At 39.3% G+C, this 19960-nt stretch overlaps 1 protein-coding gene across 2 annotated transcripts in view; it reads right to left on the bottom strand.

Moving 5' to 3' along the window:
- The window catches only part of DGLUCY (D-glutamate cyclase), a 142462-nt gene that overhangs the window by 51805 nt on the left and 70697 nt on the right, over nucleotides 1–19960 (bottom strand). For both annotated transcript variants that reach the window (XM_036736801.1, XM_036736800.1), the window contains exon 7: nucleotides 2901–3161. In XM_036736801.1, coding sequence (XP_036592696.1) covers nucleotides 2901–3161 — 261 coding nt within the window. The remainder of the gene's footprint in view (nucleotides 1–2900; nucleotides 3162–19960) is intronic.

Raw genomic sequence — 19960 nt, 5'->3', positions numbered from 1 at the left:
CTCTTTTAATATACATATATATGTACACACACATTTGTACCCATAGATTCATGCATGTATGTGCATGTATTTGTGTGTATACATACATATTATATACATATATATTTGTGAATTATTGGCATGTAAGTCATCATCAAAGCCCTAGAGATTGCCAAGAACAAAGAATAAAAAGAGGAAAGTTCAAAGACATAACCTTAGGAAATACCCATCTTAAAGGGAATGGGAAGAGGACAAAGCATCACAGAGAAGAGATGGCTAGAGTAGCAGTTAGAGAACAAGGAATATGGCACTTCTGAAGTCAAGGGAGAAGAACCCCATTTATGTGCTTCCGTGAAGAGGAGGTGGTCAACCATGCTTTAGAGAGGTCAAATCGATGAGAAATGAAATAAGACCGTTTTCCCTTCCTGGGCCTCATTTCCCTCGCCTGTAACATGGGAGAGGACAGATTTAATGTTCTACAACTTCCCTTCCAGGCCTAAAATTCTATTATTTGTTTATTGGGTGGTCATTGCTGACCTTTAAAAGAATAAATTTCCATTAAATGGTGTAACAACAACGCTGCTTGCCACTACTGTGGCTGTGTAAGGCCAATAACACCAGCACACAGGAGGGCTGCTAGCGCAGTTTCCTTGATCTGCTTTTCTAAGGAAAGCAACTTTAAGGAGTTAACATTTTAATTAAATACATGTATATCATTCACTTAGTTCAGAGGAAAAAGTCAGCACCCTGAACTTGAGAGAAAACACAAACAGAAATTATAAACAGAAATTATATAAACAGAGCAAAACAACACAAATCGACAGACAGGCTTCTAGCCATCTGACCAAAACATTATATACATAGTTACCAGAGAGAGAAGCACCAATATCTGGGTTTTTCAAAGCCAGGGGGCTCCTTAATGGCTACCCAGAGTCTTGTGTGATTTGACCAGACAACTCTCTTCCAGTGAGTGAGCCCCAAGCAAAATGCTAACCTCAGAGTATATATACACTTCTTCAGGGTCAAAGGGTGTCACAACTGTGTGATTCAAACCCATGTGACCTAGCCTTCCTGCGACTTAAGCAGGTCATCAAAGGCTCCTGATTCAATCAAAGACTGATTTGAAACAAAGGCAAGACTCAAAGGCATTTGATTGCCTTAGTGCTGAGAAGCACTCCAAAACAAAAGACAACAAAAAGTCCCACTGTACTTGTGATCACAGATGGTAAGGAGAAAAACACCACCACAAGGGGCTGAGGACAGGTAAGGAAGGACAGGCGTCAAGGATAGGCGGCTTTTTCAAGAAGGTTAGCAACGAAAGGGAGGGGAGAGATGCTGCGGTCCCCGGATGGTGAAGAGTCAATGGACAGATTTCTTTAGGCCTGGGAGACCTGAGCATATTCGAGAACAGATGGGGAATGGGGCAGGAGAAGTACTGGCATCTCTTACATAGGTTGGGGCAGTTTTTCTTTATGGGGACAAGGCGGCCAGCCTTGGGGTTTGGTTGGCCTAAGGGACTATTGACATGGCTTCCTCATGAAGCATCGGCATGTGGTGGTTTAATGGAATTCTCAAAGCTCTGTGGGACGCCTTTCCAGCCCAACACTCCTGTTGCAAATGTAGTGGCACAGGAGACAATCGTCCATTTGAGTTAGTGATCGTACACTTTTAAACCTTTTATGTAAATAAACTTATTCTTACTGAATATTTTGGCCCGTGAGTTTCTCATGGCATTCTAATTTCACGCTTGTGTGAACTAGCCTGATCTAGGTTAGGCCCAGAAGAGGAAGTAAGCAATGAAAAGGGAGAAAATGAAGATAAATTTAAGTGAGGAGATAGTTGCAAGGTCCTCAGAAAGGCAAAAGGGAATGCGGCAAGGATGCAGATAACTGTAGCAAGGAGTAGGCCCATTTCTTCCTCTGAGACAGAATGGAGAGAAGGGAGGATGGATGGGGGTGCTGAGAAATGTCAAGGGAATTCTCTTAGGATGGCCTTAATTTTCTCAATTAAGGAGGCTACAACATTAAGCTTGGGGGTGAAGGGATGCTTCAGACAATGAGAAGAATTCTGGGAAATGAGTGACAGAGTGAATAAGAGGACAGTAGAATCACAGAGCAGCAATGAGGATCCAGATCATATTGCCAAGCACAAATTTATCATGAGTGAGATCTGGATATTATAATAAGTGGATGAATATCCCCATTCTCATCCAGATGGAATTTCTACTTAGCGCTACCTCACAATCTTAGGTTTTCCCCAGATAACTGGAAGTTATTTACATTCAAGTCACAAGTAGGGCTGAAATAATTCCCACCGAAAGACCTAAAGGTCTTCATCTTTTTCTTCCAAATTTAATAAAAGCTTTCCAAAATCCACTGCATCAAATCATGCATTCGAGTCACCGGCTGAGCCAGATGGGGATCAGAATTTATGTACAGTGGGAGTCCACAGCTTGAGATTTCAGGAGATTGATTACAGAGAATCAAAGTGATTCTAGGAACTTGGTCAGCAAAAAATCAATCAGTCAAGACTGTAAGTCAAGACAAATAAGAACTGAAGTCAAAATCATTCCATGTTTACTTCCTAAAACTACAAGTCTAATAGGAAGTAGTCACCATACTTCAAATATGGAAGAGACTGTTAAGGTCAAATGATTTTAGAGGGAAGGGAGCTGAGGCCCAAAGTGGTGAACAGCAGAACAACAACAACAGCCCACCAGAAGGGGAGAGCTGGGAGATGGGTACACATGCCTCTTATTTAGCAATTAGCAGCCACTTAATAATGCTTATGGTTTGGAATAAAATTCAATTCAGGCTTCTTCCACAGTCTAAGACTAACCTAGGGAACTGAAAGTAGTCCTGATACCCTACAGAAAAAGTATCTAATCCATGCCCACATGCTTCTCCTTTGGTTCAACTCACCTTGATCGACCGAATCTTCAATAATCTTTCTGTGCAAGCTCATGGCCCTCCCATCAACAACAATGGCAACCTCTTTTTCTAACGCTTGCAAAATGGCGGCTATTGCGATAGCTCCTGGGGGACCATCAGTCTCTTCAGGTGGGTCATGAGAGAAATGGGTAGGGAATCCAGTGGTGATGAGCACCGAACGAGCGTGTGACAGGGACAGAGAGGCCTTCAGCAGTTCATCTTTGGTGAACAGATGTTTTATTCCTCGGTTCCCTAAAATTACAAAAGCTATATCTTACAAATATATTTTAAAATAAAAAGGTTAATTGCTTATGTGTATTTAAGTATAATTTTTCTTTGCTTTAAAGAAATCATTTTTGGCAAAAATATCAGAACAATAAGAAAAGGAAGGACAACGGGGCTAATGAGTCGAAGTCATTCACAGCTGGAATCACATCCTCCTTAGACTCTTACTAAACTGCCAGGGTTGTTTAGACTGAATTCAAAACATCTCCTAGTGAAATTACCATCTTTATGGACAAGGAGATAGAAGGGTAAAGCAACTCCCCATACAAAGAAAGGAATAATGACAATAACAAAAATAATAATAATTCAACATTATTATATAGCACTTTAAGGTTTGTCCAGCACTTTCCTCACAAAAAACTTCGGATATAGATAATACAAGTATTATTATTCTCTCTTTACAGATAAGGAAACTGAGGCTTTAAGATATGGTTTGTGGATTTGGGACAAGGCTTCTTATTTTGTTTGTGCAGGGAGGTCTTGGTGAGGAATTCCCTCTTCCAGTGTGGGTCGACACCAGCTCTGCAACTCAAAATTTCAGAGAGCACCCTGTTTTATAGACAAAGAAACTGAGGCTCAGAGGAAGTCTCATATTATAGCTAGTATGCAGATGAGCCAAATCTCTTTCTACCGGATCAGGCTATGCAGTTGGAACCCAAGTAAAAACACTGGAACATGATAACATAGTAAATGGAGTGCAGAAATTAGACTCAGGAAGATCGGGGTTTAAATCCCACTCTAGATACCATCTCTGTGACCCTGAACAAGTCATTTAAGCTGCCAGCCTCAGTATACCTATCTGTAAAATGTAGATAATAATATCTATAGCACTTTTTTCACAAGGTTGTTGTAAGACTCAAATGAGATAATGTATGTAAAGCACTTTTCAAGCCTTAAAGCACTATATAAATGCCAGTTACTACTACTACTAATATCATTATTATTAATGTTCAATATCCATTTTTCCAATATCAGCTTCTTTAAAGTCATGTGAAACTCAAAGGACCAGCTATTCCCTAGAATTAAAGATGTCCTCTAATAAAAATATCATTTTGTTCCCCAGGTTTATTTAGAAACCTATTTTTCCAAAGCTCTATGCTTCAGACTGACAAGATGATACTATCCAGTTACCTGTTATTTACCTGCACTAGGGGAGTGAAGTAGGGGTGTGTTCCACATCCAAATGGTTTGTCTTTGGAAAGCATTATGTAGCACTTTGCAGCAGTTCCCTACCCAACAGCACCGTATGTAAGCCAATGTTAACATTAGAGGTCCCTGTCTCTTGTTGTACATACACACATGCACATACACACACATACACACAAGAAGAAAGCCTGGGAGAGTAATGGTGACTGAGCACATTTCAACTGTTTGTACAAGCCACTTTGTCTATACACACACAGACACAGACACAGAGAAGGAGCCTGGGAGAGAGTACTGGTGACTGAGAACATTTCAGCTGTTTGTACACATTGATTCTCCAGGATTTTCTAAGTATAACATTGTATCTTCTGCAAAGAGTGACAGCTTTATTTCCTCATTGCCAATTCTAATTCCTTTAATTTCTCTTTCTTCTCTTGTTGCTATAGCTAACATTTCTAACACAATATTAAATAATATAGGTGATAAGGGGCATCTTTGCTTCCCTTCCCCCACACCCCGATTGTACTGGGAAGGTTTCTAGCTTATTCCCATTACAGATAATGCTTGCTGATGGTTTTAGAAAAATATTACTTATATTTTAAGGAAAGCTCCATTTGTTCCTAATGCTCTCTTGTGTTTTTAATAGAAATGCATGCTATATTTTTTCCAAAGGCTTTTTCTGCATTTATTGGTACAATCATATGATTTCTGTTGGTTTTGTTATTGACATGGTCAATTATGCTGATAGTTTTCCTAATATTAAACCAGTCCTGCATTCCTGGTATAAATCCCACCTAGTCATAGTATATGATCCTTGTGATATATTGCTGTGATCTCTTTGCTGGTATTTTATTTAAAATATTTGCATCAGTATTAGGGAAATTGGTCTATAATTTTTTTTCTCTGTTTTGGCTCTTCCTGGTTTGGGTATCAGCATCATATTTATGTCATAAGGGGAATTTGGTAGGAATCCTTCTTAGCCTATTTTTCCAAATAGTTTATATAGTATTGGGATTAATTGTTCTTTAAATGTTTGGTAGAATTCGCTTATGAATCCATCTGATCCCGGGGATTTTTTCATAGGAGGTTCATTGATGGCTTGTTCAATTTCTTTTTCTAAGATTGGGTTATTCAACTATTTTATTCCTTCTGTTAATCTGGATAATTTATATTTTTGTAGATATTCATCCATTTCATTGAGATTGTCAAATTTATTGACATACAATTGAGCAAAATAGCTCCTAACAGTTATCTTAATTTCCTCTCCATTGATGGTGAATTCACCCCTTTCATTTTTGATACTGGAAATTTGGTTTTCTTCTTTCCTTTTGTAATTAAATTAACCAAATGGTTTATCTATTTTATTGGGTTTTTTTTTCATAAAAACAGCTTCTAGTTTTATTTATTAGTTCAAGGGTTTTCTTACTTTCAATTTTATTAATCTCTTCTTTGATTTGCAGGATTTCCAATTTAGTGTTTAATTAGGGATTTTTAATTTGTTCTTTTTCTAGCTTTTTTAGTTGCATGTCCAATTCATTGATTTGCTTTTTCTCCATTTTATTGATGTAAGCGATTAGAGATACAAATTTTCCCCTAAGTACCACTTTGGCTGCATCTCATAAATTTTAGTATATTGTCTCATTGTTGTCATTTTCTTTAATGAAATTATCAATTGTTTCTATGATTTGTTCTTTGACCCTCTTATTTTTTAGGATTAGATTTTTAATTTATAATTAATTTCAATCTCTCTTTCCATTGTCCATTTATAATAATATAATATAATTATTTAATATAATTTTTATTGCATTATGATTTGAAAAGTATGCATTTACTATTTCTGCTTTTCTGCATTTGGTTGTAAGGTTTTTATGTCCTAATGGTCAATTTTTGTGTAGGTGCTGTACACTGCTGAGAAAAACATATTCCTTTCTATTCCCATTCGATTTTCTCTAGAGATCTATCATATCTAGCTTTTCCAGAATTTTGTTCACCTCTTTAACTTCCTTTTTGTTTAATTTTTGGCTATATTTATCTAGTTCTGAGAGGGGAAAGTTGGGGTACCCCACTAGTGTAGTTTTAGTATCTATTTCCTCTTGTAATTAATTCAACTTCTCCCCTAAAATTTAGATCCTATGCCATTTGGTACATATGTTTAGTATTGATATGACTTCATTGTCTATGGTACCTTTCAGCAAGATGTAATTTCCTTTTTTTATCTCTTTTAATTAGATCTATTTTTTTCTTTTGCTTTGTCTGAGATCATGGCTGCTACCCCTGCTTTCTTTGCTTCACCTGAAGCATAATAGATTCTGCTCTAGCCCCTTACCTTTATTTATCCTGTGTGTATCTCTCTGCTTCAAATCTGTTTCTTGTAAACAACATATTGTAGGACTCTGATTTGTAATCCATTTTACTATCTTCCATTTTATGGGAGAGTTCATCCCACTCACGTTTATAGTTATGATAACTGTGTATTTCCCTCCATGCTATTTTTCACCTGTTTATTGCCATCTCTCTTACTCCCCCACCCTTTCCCTCCTCGTAAGTGTTTTACTTCTGATCACTACCTTCCCCAATATATGCTCCCTTTTATCAGGCCTCCCCCCCCCCCGCCCTTCTATGGTCCCTCTCCATTTTTACTTCCTTATAGTTAAGATAGATTTCTATATCCAACTGAGTGTGTATGTTATTCCCTCTTTGAACCAATTTTGATGAGAATAAGGTTTAAGCTTTGCCCACCCCCCACATCTTCCTCTCAATTAGAATAGTTCTTTCATGCCTCTTCTATGTGGAATAATTTACCCCATTCAATCTCCCCCCTCCTTCTTCCTCTAATGCAATTTTCTTTCTCATCCCTTTATTTTGTTTTTTTGGGGGGTATCATCCCAATAAAGTCACATTATATCCACACCCTCTGTCTCTGTATATTCCTTCTAATTGCTATTATAAATAATTAAGTTAAGAGCTACAGACATTATCTTGCCATATAGAAATATAAAAGTTTGGCTTTATTGAATTTCTTATGGTTTCTTTTCTTTCTTTTTTGCCTTTTTATGTTTCTCTTGATTGAGTCTTATATTTGGAAGTCAAATTTTTTATTCAGCACTGGTCTTTTAATTAGAAATGCTTGAAAGTCCTCCATTTCATTAAATATCCATTTCTTTCCCTAAAAGATTATATTCAGTATTGCTGGGTAGGTGATTCTTGATTGTAATCCTAACTCTTTTACATTATATATCATATTCCAAGCCCTCTGGTTCTATAATGTGGAAGCTGCCAGATCTTGTATAATTCTGATTATAGCTCCATGATATTTGAATTGTTTCTTTTTGGCTGCTTGCAATACTTTCCCCTTGCTCTGTGAACTCTGGAATTTGGCTATGATGTTCTTGGGTGTTTTCATTTTGGGATCACTTTCAGGCCGTGATCAGTGGATTCTTTCAATTTCTATTTTGCCTTCTGGTTCTAGTATATCAGGGTAGTTTTCTTTGATAATTTCTTTTTTATTTTTCTAAATATATTTTTAATTTCCAACATTCATTTCCACAAGATTTTGAGTTACAAATTTTCTCCTCATCTCTACCCTGCCCCCCCCAAGATGGCATGTATTCTGATTCCCCTTTTCCCCAGTCTGCCCTCCCTTCTATCACCCCACTCTCCCCCCTTATCCCCTTTCCCCTTACTTTCTTGTAGGGCAAGATAGATTTCTATACCCCATTGCCTGTATATCTTATTTCCTAGTTGCATGTAAAAAACCAATTTTTTAACATTTGTTTTTAGAATTTTAAGTTCCAAATTCTCTCCCTTCTTCCCTCCCCACCCACCATCCTTGAGAAAGCAAACAATTCAACATAGGCCACACATGTATCATTATGCAAAACATGTCCATAATAGTCATGTTGTAAAAGACTAACTACATTTCCCTCCATCCTATCCTGTCCCCCATTTATTCAATTTCTACTTTGACCATGTCTCTTTTCAAAAGTGTTTGCTTTTGACTACCCCCTCCCCGAATCTGTCCTCCCTTCTATCATTCCCCCACCTCATATCCCCTTTCCCCCTACTTTCCTGTAAGGTAAGATACCCAATTGAGTGTGTATGTTATTCCCTCCTTAAGCCAAATCCAATGAGAGCAAGATTCACTCATTCTCTTTCACCTGCTCCCTCTTCCCTTCCATTACAACAGCTTTTTCTTGCCACTTTTATGTGAGATAATTTATCCTATTCTATATCTCCCTTTCTCCCTCTTTCAATATATTCCTCTCATCCCTTAATTTTATTTTTTTAGATATCATTCCTTCATATTCAACTCACTCTGTACCCTTTGTTTATATATATGTATATTTCCTTCAACTACCCTAATCCTGAGAAAGGTCTCATGGGTTACAAATATCATCTTTGCATGTAAGAACGTAAAGAAAACAGCTCCACTTTGGTAAGTCCCTCATGCTTTCTCTTTCCTGTTTACCTTTTCATGCTTCTCTTGATTCTTGTATTTGAAAGTCAAATTTTCTTTCAGCTCTGGTTTTTTCATCAAGAATGCTTGAAAGTCCTCTATTTCATTGAAAATCCATATTTTTCCCTGAAGTATTATACTCAGTTTTGCTAGGTAAGTGATTCTTGGTTTTAATCCTAGCTCCTTTGACCTCCAGAATATCATATTCTAAGCCCTTCAATCCCTTAATGTAGAAGCTGCTAGATCTTGTGTTATCCTGATTGTGTTTCCACAATATTCAAATTGTTTCTTTCTGGCTGCTTGCTATATTTTCTCCTTGACCTGGGAACTCTGGAATTTGGCTACAATATTCCTAGTAGTTTTCTTTTGGGGATCTTTTTCAAGAGGCAATGGGTGGATTCTTTCAATTTCTGTTTTACCCTCTGGTTCTAGAATATCAGGGCAGTTTTCCTTGACAATTTCTTGAAAGATGATGCCTAGGCTCTTTTTTTGATCATGGCTTTCAGGTAGTCCAATAATTTTAAAATTCTCTCTCCTGGATGTATTCTCCAGGTCACTGGTTTTTCCAATGAGATATTTCACCTTGTCTTCCAGTTTTTCATTCTTTTAGTTCTGTTTTATAATTTCTTGATTTCTCATAAAGTCACTAGCTTCTACTCGCTCCATTCTCATTTTTAAAGCAGTATTTTCCTCAGTGTTCTTTTGGATCTCCTTTTCCATTTGGCTAATTCTGCCTTTTAAGGCTTTCTTCTCCTCATTGGCTTTTTGGAGCTCTTTTGTCATTTGGGTTAGTCTATTTTTTAAGGTGTTATTTTCTTCAGTATTTTTTTGGGGTCTCCTTTAGCAAGGTGTTGACTCACTTTTCATGATTTTCTTGCATCACTCTCATTTCTTTTCCCAATTTTTTCTCTACTTCTCTTACTTGTTTTTCCAGCTCTTTTTTGAGCTCTTCCATGGCCTGAAACCAATTGATATTTTTCTTGGAGGCTTTTGATGTAGGCTCTTTGACTTTGTTGACTTCTGCTGGCTGTATGTTTTGATCTTCTTTGTCACCAAAGAAAGATTCTATAGTCTGAGTCCTTTTATGCTGCCTGCTCATTTCCCCAGCCAATTACTTGACTTTTGAGCTCTTTGTCAGGGTATGACTGCTTCCAGAGTGGAGACTGCTCTGTCCCAAGCTTCAGGGGTTTTGTGCAGCTGTTTTCAGAGCTACTTCTATTCCAAGGTAGTACGATACTACTCTCCTGGCCTGTGCTCTGGTCTGTGAATGCAAGCACTCCTTTCTGCCATATAACTACCAGGAGGACTACCTCTCCACAGCCACCACAGTGCTCCTCCTCTCCCAAGGACTGCCAACCAGGACTGCCACCCAGATCCAAACAGGGCAAAGCAAGAGAACCCTGCCTCAGCTCCAGCAAAGAGATCCCTGCACTCCCACTCTGATCAGCCACTTGAATCCCCCCCACTGTCTGTGGGCCTGGAGCTCTGGAAGCAGGCACTGCAGCTGCAGCCACCTCTACTGCCCCGAGGCTAGGGGCTGGCCTGCACATTTCTCTCACCCAGGTCCAACAGTTTTCCCACTGACCTGCTCCCCATTATCTTTGGCTTTGTGGGTTGAGAAGTCTGGAAACTGCCACAGCTCAGTGATTCAGTGTGCTGAGGCCTGCTCCTCCTGGTTTACTCTAGCCTGGCCTGTCCTGGTGTAGCCCATGCTGGGCTGCACCCTGCTCCAAGCACAGTGCAATAGACCCTTCCCAGTGACCATCCAGGCCATCTTGGGCTAGAGACTTGTTTCACTCTGTCATTTTGTGGGTTCTGTAGCCCTAGAATTTGTTTAGTCATTTTTTACAGGTGTTTGGAGGGATTTGGGGGAGAGCTCAAGCAAGTCCCTGTCTTCACCTCTTTTATAATTTCTTGAATGATGTCTAGGCTTCTTCTTTTGATCATGGCTTTCAGGTAGTCCAATAATTCTTATATAATCTCTCCTGGATCTATTTTCTAGGTCAATTATTTTTCCAAAGGGAAATTTCACATTTTCTTTTATTTTTTTTTAACTTTTAAATTTTGTTTTATTGTATCCTGATGTCTCATAGAGTCATTAGTTTCCACTTGTTCAACTGTAATTTTTAAGGAATTATTTTCTTTAGTGAGCTTTTATACTTCCTATTCCCATTTGGCCAATTCTGTTTTTTAGGGATATCTTTTCTCATGTTATGGACTCTTTTTTCATGATTTCCTTGTTTTACTCTCATTTCTTTTCCAAATTTTTTTCTACTTCTCTAATTTGCTTTTTAAAATCCTTTTTAAGCTCTTCCAGGAATTTTCTTGGGGCCTGAGATATTTTTCTTTGAGGCTTCACATGCAGTCATTTTGATACTATTATCCTTTTCCAAGTTTGTACCTTGATCTTCCCTGTCACCATAGTAACTTTCTACAGTCAAGCTCTTTTGGTTTTTTGCCCATTTTTTTCTGTCTTTTTTTTTTTTTGACTCAGTGTTTTTATATGAGAGTTGGGCTCTGATCCTTTGTTGTCCTGGGCTTTTTGTGCTGGAGCTCTGGGTCTTACTGCTGACTTTCACTTGACTTCAGGGCTTAGCTGCTTGCTTTCTCTGGAGGCTAGGCTTCTCTTCTGGTTTGTACTGGGGAGGGGGGGCTCCCTGCTGGCCTCCCCTGGGTGTGGGGTTTAGCTGCTGGCCTATTCTAGGGATGGGACCTCGTTGCTAGATTGCTATGGTAGCAGAGTATTTCTGGTGACTGGCTCTTTAGGAGTGATCTTGTTGCTGGTCTGCCCCAGGGATAGGGCCCTGCTGCTGGATTGCTACTGAAACAGGGTTTCTCTCTGCTGCTAGGCCCCAGGGGTGGGGTCTTGCTGTTGGCCAGGCCTGGGGAGAAACCACTCCTGGTCAGCAATGGAGTTGCTAGCGCTTGTGGCTGGGGGTGGGGGCAGGGTGTGGTGCTTTGCTGTACTATGCAGACTGCTCACTTGCCTAGGGAGCTGTTGGTTTGCAGGGCCTTGCTGGTGGATTGCCTCAGGCTTAGAGCCTTGCTGCAGGCTCCCTACTGTGAGACTGGCTTTTGCTCTTAGACCTGGCTCCCTTCCCACCCCAGTGAGACAGACTTTTCCTGCCAGGCTGGTGAGCTGCTCTCCTGCTCACAGACCAATTCTGAGGTGGTTTTCTGGTTGTTTGGAGGGGAATTTGGGAGGGCTTCCGAGGATTCATTCCTCTGATCACCATCTTGGACCAGAAGTCCCATACAGATATTAAAACTGAAGCCCAGATAGGACGATTTGCCTGAGGTCATAGAGATGGTCAGGCTGAGATACAAATACAAGACTACAAATCCAGAATTGCTGCCTTCAGGACTGACTGGGTTTTAAGCTAGAACAAATCTAGTACAAACCTCTCACTTTATAGATAAGGAAACTGAGAACTATAGAAGGCTCAAGGCCCAGGTGTGCTGATAAATGTTCAATAACCAGCTCTCTGAGGAAAAAGAAATGGATGCAATACACATTTTTAAGTTTAACCTGAGCTATTAACATTTTCTCCATCATTTAAATCAATCAACAAAACAGAAGTACAAATGCTTACACTGCAAATTTTAGAAAATCAGCTGTACTAGTTAGAATTGGTTCTAGCACATTTCTGGCCAAGTCACACAAGTAGTAAGTAACATCCAGGATTTAAATCCAGGCTACCTGACTAAAAATCTAGGAGTCTTATTTTTCTATCCAAAAGATGCTCTGATTCTAAATCATGTGCCTATGCTACTGTTGGCAGTAAAGACACAATAACTACATTTAATGTCCCCCCTCCAACCAGCCTCATTTTCTTCATCTGCAAAATGAAAAGGTTAGGCTAGATCAGGTGTTCTTAACCTTTTTTGTGTCACGGACCCCTTTGTTAGTCTGATGAAGCCCATAGACCCTTTTTCAGAATATTTCTAAATATATAAAACAAAATACACAAAGTTATAAAAAGAAGCCAATTATATTGAAATGTTATTTTTTTAAAGAGTTCACAGACCCTAAAGTTAAACACCTCTGAACTACATGGTCTATAAGGTCCTTCCCAGGTTTAATATTATGTGTTCTGAATTCTTCATGGAGTTTGTCAAGTATATTGAATGTGCTTAGCTCCCTCTGGTGGCCACTAGTAATCTTAATTTAAGATGCAGAAAAGGACTTTGAATATATGCTTCCTTATATTGAGTTGAACCTCCTTTGGGCCTCTTTCAGTGATCTTACTCCAAACAAGTAACAAACAGAGCCATCCATAGAACCCCAGGCTGAAGTCCAAAAAATGCCCTCCTGAATATCTTGAGGTATACGCGGCCTGAGATAGACTGTATTTGCCTATGTTTAGGCCCCAGCATTTGGCCACAAAGGTGGTGGCTGGCACAATCATGCCAATCTGACCAAGGTAGTTGTTAGTTGTTCCACAGTTTCCTAATGGATGGAGTGCAGGTTTTACTTTGAGGGGCTTAGTGGATACTTGGGCAGGTAAGGTAGAGAAAAATGATATAGAATTTATCTGATCTGGGAGTATCAGAAAAAGAGGTGCTGAGCAAGGACAGGTAAGGATGGTCTGCTTCATCCTTAATGAGGTCCGGTCTATCCAAAACCTAAGCCTATCCTTACCCCCATGGCCAGGGGTCTGAGAAGTCTCAGAGAAGGAGCATGGGGTAATGATTAGAAAATATGTCTCTGAGTCAGGAAATCTTAGGTTCCAGCCCTGTCTATGACACATGATGGCTATGTGGCCCTGACTTCCACTCAATGTTCTTGGCAACTCTCAGAGGTATAGAGATTTTCCTTACTGAGAATTCTCTGGGGTCTTGATGTAGCTCAAGTATTGTCCTTTCAAGTGCCTCCCCTAGCATCTGCATTAAAAAGTCTCAAAAGATCCACAGTTCTCGATGGTCTTTTAAATGCTAACTAAAGAGTCCCAGAACTCCTTTTAACCCAGTTCCCCAAATAGTCCCAAACTTAACATTCTTTAAGGAGGTGCCAAGCTTTTTACATCTTACAGGCCTGGAGATTGTAATCAACTGTAAATGCAATTGCAAATTTGTATGCAAATTCAAGAAAAGGACAACATTTTTATGAATTTTCAAAGACTACTACTGCCTGCCAAATACCTGTCCCACTCCAAGTAAAAAGAGCAAAAAACAGAAAATTGGAATAAAACAAATGACTAACAAAAATGAGCTTCTCTCAGAGGGAAACTTCTTTAAGCCCAAATGAGCCCCAGGGAGGAACACAAGAAGAATTCCACAAACAAGGAATGAGTGGGGGGAATAGGTATCACTTGAACCTCACTTTGAACTGATGCAGAGTGAAGTAAGCAGAACCAGGAAAACAATTTATACAATAATACTGTAAAAATGAACAATTTTGAAAGACTTAAGACCTCTGGTTAACACAATGATCAAGATTCTAGAACTCCAATGATTTTGAATACTGCCCATCTCTGACAGAGAAGTAATGAGCTCTCTGATCCATGGACATGGTCAATATGGGGATATGTTTTGCTTGACTGTGTGTATATATTGGAAAGGTTTTATTTTTCTTGGAAGGGGTGGTGGGGAGAGTAGTTGGGTGCTTGTTATTTTTTTTAAAATATAATTAGGAAAAGATGAAATTTTATTTATTTTTGCCAAGCTTATGGGTGTCAGGTTGAAAGGGTATGGGACCTGGACCCAAAAATGCCAGCCAGCTCCTGAACTTTCCCACACATTCCCACCTAGATGCTCAATAATCCTTTCAACTGCCCTTCACTTTGGCTCTCTGCCACTAAACTCCCTCAATTGTCTGTACCTGGCCCCATCCCAGGCTACTTGCCACTCCTCAATCCCATCCAGATCTTCCCACAGTCTTTCTGTATAAAAGTGTCCATCTTGTCCCCATTAAATTGTTCAGATTTTTAAAATCTGGCCCACTTGTATTGGCATCACAAATAGCTCAGACTCACTAGGACTCTCACCCACCCCAATTGGTGTTTTAATAAACCACTTGGACTGAAAGAAGGCTTGAGTGGTCAAGTTCTTTCAAGGCAGACATGAGCCTTTTACCCTTGCATTTTGGCATTCCCAAGACCCCTAGACCTCAACAACGTGGTTCTTCAAAGTTGTTTTCAATACATATTATGTATAATATATTTAAATCACTTTTTAAACCTTAAAGCACTACATAAATGTTAGCTATTGTTATTTTGTGTTTCTTTAATTATCACTGAAGTTGTCATTTTTATAGTGATTACTAACAATCTGTGTATCCTTTTAAAAAAAAATTCTTATTCTTTGACCATTATCCATTGTAGAATTGGAATTACCACTGCAACTTTTAATAATCCTTTATATCTTTTAGGTGTCTAATTTTCATCTATCATACATGCCATGAATTTTTTTCCCAATCTATTATTTTTTGTCTTAGTTATATAGTTTATGTTATACAGATTTTAAAAAATTTTCATCTACATTGTACCTAGTAAGTTTCTTCTATTTGTTGAATTGAAAAATAAGTCATTTCCCCTCTAGAATTGAGCTAATCACTTTATTCCATTTTTTTTGGAAGAAAATGATAGATTTAAAAAGAATGTTTACATTTCTTATCAGTTAAAATTCATTCAGGTGTATGGTGTAAGATGTGGGTCTAATTCCCTTTCCTGCACTAGAGTACCATCAATTTTCTTGAGTGTATTTGTGAAATAATAAATTCCTTCTCTAGTTTTTATTTTCTATAGGTTTATCAAACATTAGACATTTCTATATATCTGATTGGATGTCTGGGGCATCTTTCATTGATCTACTTCTTTCTGTTTCCCAGTACCAGCTAGTTTTGATGATGACCACTTGTAATAGGTTTTAAAGTCTAAGAGAATAAAACTACTCATGTCAGCTTTTCTTTTTAATATAACACAAGGCATTTTAACCCACTTTTTTCATGTAAATTTCATTATGATTTTTTTCTAGCTCTAAAATGAAGCCTTTTGGTATCCTGATTGGTATGGAATTACATACATATTAGTTGTCCTTCTTACTATATTAATCTGACCCCTTCATGAACATTCAATTATTTAGGTTTTCCTTTATTTTGGTCATTATAATTTTATAGTTGTTATTATACAGATTCTTTGTATTCCTAGGTAGGTTAATTCCCAAATATTTTATAGTTTCTATGTAATACAAGGAAAATTAGGAACCCCTGAGTAACCCCTAGCTACTGACAAGCCCCCCCAGAAAGAATGGATTCAGATATCCTTGGTATTTAGCAAACCCCCTGGGACTCCATGGCTCCTTCCTGAAATGTCAATAGATAGGACCATCCCACTGAGAGATAACCTGGCAGATCCTGTCTAGCAGATATCCCTGAGACTCCTTGGTTCCTTCCTGGAATGTCAATAGATAGGACCATCCCACTGAGAGATAACTTGATAGACCCTTCCTGGGAGATATCCCTGGGACTCTGTGACTCCACCAAGGAATGTAAATGAGATTATCCCACTAGTACGATAACCTGACTGAATCTTTTGATCAGCCAGGACCTTTGTTCCTCTTCCCCCCTACTCTGTACCCCCATATCCTATATAAGCCAAGCCATCACCCCAACACATTTGCCATTGATTTGTGGTGCCGTACCCCGATGGCCGCCGGCTAATAAATTCTCCACTTAAAACTTATACTCTGTGGTGTGTCTCGCTCGCTTCTGGTACAACATTTTGGAGGCCCCAGCGAGATGCGGCGGTATTTCGTGTTACCGCCCTGGAGACACACACAGAATTCCAGACCTCAGCAGGGAGTCTCTGCCCCCGATCCACCTTCTCTCACTTCAGAGGGCCGGCTCCTAGGGATTTCTTTTCCTAGGACTCTGATGTGGAGTGATGGTCTCGGAGAATGGGCTCTTTGCTGACCTGTCCCTTTTCGGCCTATGGAGAATTCTGGTTTTGTAGACCTCTAGAGGTAAGGTTTTTCTGGTTTGGGGCTAGCCATTTGGATCTCTGATACCATGCTAAACCCTGACGAGGCTGTGGTACAGAGCTAGGAAGCTGGGACGCCACCCTTCCTACTGGGGTGTGGGAAGATTGGGGGTCGTATCCTTGAGGAGGAAATCTTTCCCCTGAGAGGACTTGTTTAGCCTTCAATCAGCTCATGCCATTTGGTTTTCTGTTTTGTGTTTTGGGTGTGGGGAGATTGGGGGTCGTATCCTTGAGGAGGAAATCTTTCCTCTGAGAGGACTTGTTTAGCCTTCGATTTCACCCACACTGTGTGGTTCTCTGTTTTGTGTTGGAGTGTGAGAGAGATTGGGGGTCGTATCCTTGAGGAGGAAATCTTTCCTCTGAGAGGACTTGTTTAGCCTTCGATTTCACCCACACTGTGTGGTTCTCTGTTTTGTGTTGAGGTGTGAGAAAGATTGGGGGTCGTATTGATGAGGGCACAGTCTCTAGGAACCCCTTGAACCCTTGAACTCTCCTTGAATCTTGCCACTCGACCTGGCCTTGGCCTGAGGCTATAACCATTAAGCCCAAATGCCTACCTTGCCCAGTCCTCTATTGTCCAGCTGTTTCCCACCCTTAATCCTGTTTCCCATCCTTAATCCTGATCAAAATATCTATACCCTAGCCGCAGCTACCCCAGCCCTTGATGGGTTGTCATTTCCATATGGCCTTCAGCTATTTCCCCCACCCTGGAGTCTGACCTCGTCCTTAAGTCCCTCCCTAGACCCCTCTTCTGGTCACCCCAGACCACCCCTCAATCCCTCCCACAACCTTTGTGTATATAATCTCCATCTTGCCTCCATGAGGTTGGTCAGAACCAATCTAGCTCAGATGGGTCTGGCCCTTTTTCCTTACAGGCGTCGCAGGGGGTGGGATCTCTCGGGGCAGGCTTATTTGGCTAACTCTTAATAAACTTTGTCCTTTCCCTTGGCTGAGAAAGCTTGAGTCGAATTCTTTCGGCAGGACCCGGCGTGTCGGTACTTTGGGGTGTCGAGCACCTCTCACCCCAAACTCTCATCAGTATCTTTGAGGAGGAAATCTTTCCTCTGAGGGGACCTGCTTAGCCTTCAATTCGATCCACACCGTGAACTTTGTTGTGTTTTGAGTTCGTCTCTGTTCGCGTGTCTGTGTTAATTGTGAAATGTCTATGTTTTGTTGAAAAAAAAAAAGAAAAAAAATCTGAAACATAGGCAGCCAGAGATATCAGGCTGTCAATAGGGAAACAGACTCCCTTCCTTGTGGCTCCCGTTTGGCCAGCGTGGAACTACGGGGAATAGGTTAAAATCTGGCAAATTCTAGTTTTTAAATTGTTAAAAAGTTTGGAAATTGGTTAGTTGAATTTGAGAAGAAAGAACTCCTGAAATTGTAAATCCATTCCAGGAGCTCACTCTTGCTGAAAACATCTCCTCCCAATGAATGCCTTGTGGCTAAAACCTCAGTTAAAGTCTTCAGTGGGACTCTCGCATTTGTCCCAGTCCCTGATTCCCTTAGATTCAAGTACAAAAGAGGTTTTTGGGAGTGAGCAAGGGGTGAAGTTTTACTTGAATTACAATCATTGAGATCTTTTCACTACAGTAAAAGTTAGAGCAGTTAAATCAAACTCTTCTCCTCCCGGATCAGATTAGTAGAGAATGCAGGAGAACTGTAGGGAAAAACTTAAATCGCCCTCCCCACCGGGCAATGAGGAGAGGGATAGAAATTCACAGACTGACAGTCAGTCCTGTGCCCCTGAGTACCTTTGTAGCCCGTCCTTGTGGTAAAGTTTAAAAGGTGAATTTGTGAAAGAGAGAGATAGAAAACCTGTATAAGGAACTTAGGGGGTGGTAGAGCAGCAGCTTGAGATTACCTGTCTAGTCAGGAGTCCATGTGCTCCTCTTGGCTGCCATGTGCTGCTCCTGGTCTCACCCTTCCCCCACCCTCCACAGTGAAAGGTTATCAGAGCTGAAGCTAAAAGGAAACTTGTAAAGAAATAGGGTTGGTCAGTTAGTGCTTGGAAGGGTAGGCTCCTTGCCCTCAAGGGGCTGCCAGGCCCCACCTAGGGAGGAGCTCTTTAGAAAACTAAAAGGGATTTTTTTCCTGCTCTTATCTTCCTTGGGAGTCCGGAAAAAAAAAAAATCCTTTTAGGCATTTTTGTATAAGATGAAGCTTGGAAAAAGTGGGTGCAAAATTAAGTTTCTCTTTCTTTCATAAGTTCATTCATGGCCAGGCAAAAGTTCCTATACCTGGGCCAGAGGTAGTGGTGCTGAAGAATATACAGCTAAATAAAGTGTATTTGGGATGTTAATGTATTAATATATGTGATACATGTATTTATATATTAATACATTAATATATAATACCAAAAGTAATAAGCTGAATAATTTCTATATGTGGAAGTCTGGAAATGCAATAGATGTCATCTGAAAATTATTGTTTCTGTATTTCTAAACTTGCATTGTGTTCCCAAAAATTCTCTTAGATTGTGAAATTTGAGAAGACCATTGTGTGGTAAGAAATGATATTATAGCAATTTTAATCTGATTTTGATATATGTGAATTGGGTTTTTTTAAAGGGATGTGATAAAATTTGGAACTGTTATATGTGGTTATAACAAGTAAATAATTAATAATACTGATATTTAACCATGAGAACAGACTTTCTGTGTGAAAAAGTTCCTATTATGAGAATATATCTGGTGATTTAAAGTTATAGTTTCAAATAATGATATGAAAGATTCTCTGAGTAAGGAGATTTAGAAATGTGTTCACCTAAACTGATAAAAGGGTTGTTTCAAGTTTTAAAATGCATAATTATGTTTAGGGCACTGGTACATTTCTAAATTGTGTAATTTGACAAACAGATGTATCAGCAATATTGAAAAATGTGGTAATCTTTTACAATGCAGAGAATATTGGGCCTTAGAAATTAAAATGTTACCACTAGTGGTTATGAATTAGATTTGATTTGCTTATCCAACTCAGTTATGATCACTAGATTGGTAATTAATTGGAATCTGTTTCAAGTTTTAGATACATGATAATTGCTTGTGGTGTACTTATTTCTAAGTTAGTTATTATATACAAATTGGTTAACATCGCATTACCTGTGCTGTTAGAGAATAATTTCTCTTATAATCTGGATGTTGTTAGATTAAGAATCATAGTTAATTAAGAAATTGAGGTTATTAACT

This window comes from Trichosurus vulpecula, chromosome 8, assembly GCF_011100635.1.
Source record: "Trichosurus vulpecula isolate mTriVul1 chromosome 8, mTriVul1.pri, whole genome shotgun sequence".
In the NCBI taxonomy this organism is placed as follows: Eukaryota; Metazoa; Chordata; class Mammalia; order Diprotodontia; family Phalangeridae; genus Trichosurus; species Trichosurus vulpecula.
Note: the sequence above shows the minus strand (reverse complement) of the source record. Positions and strands in the feature narration are given on the sequence as shown.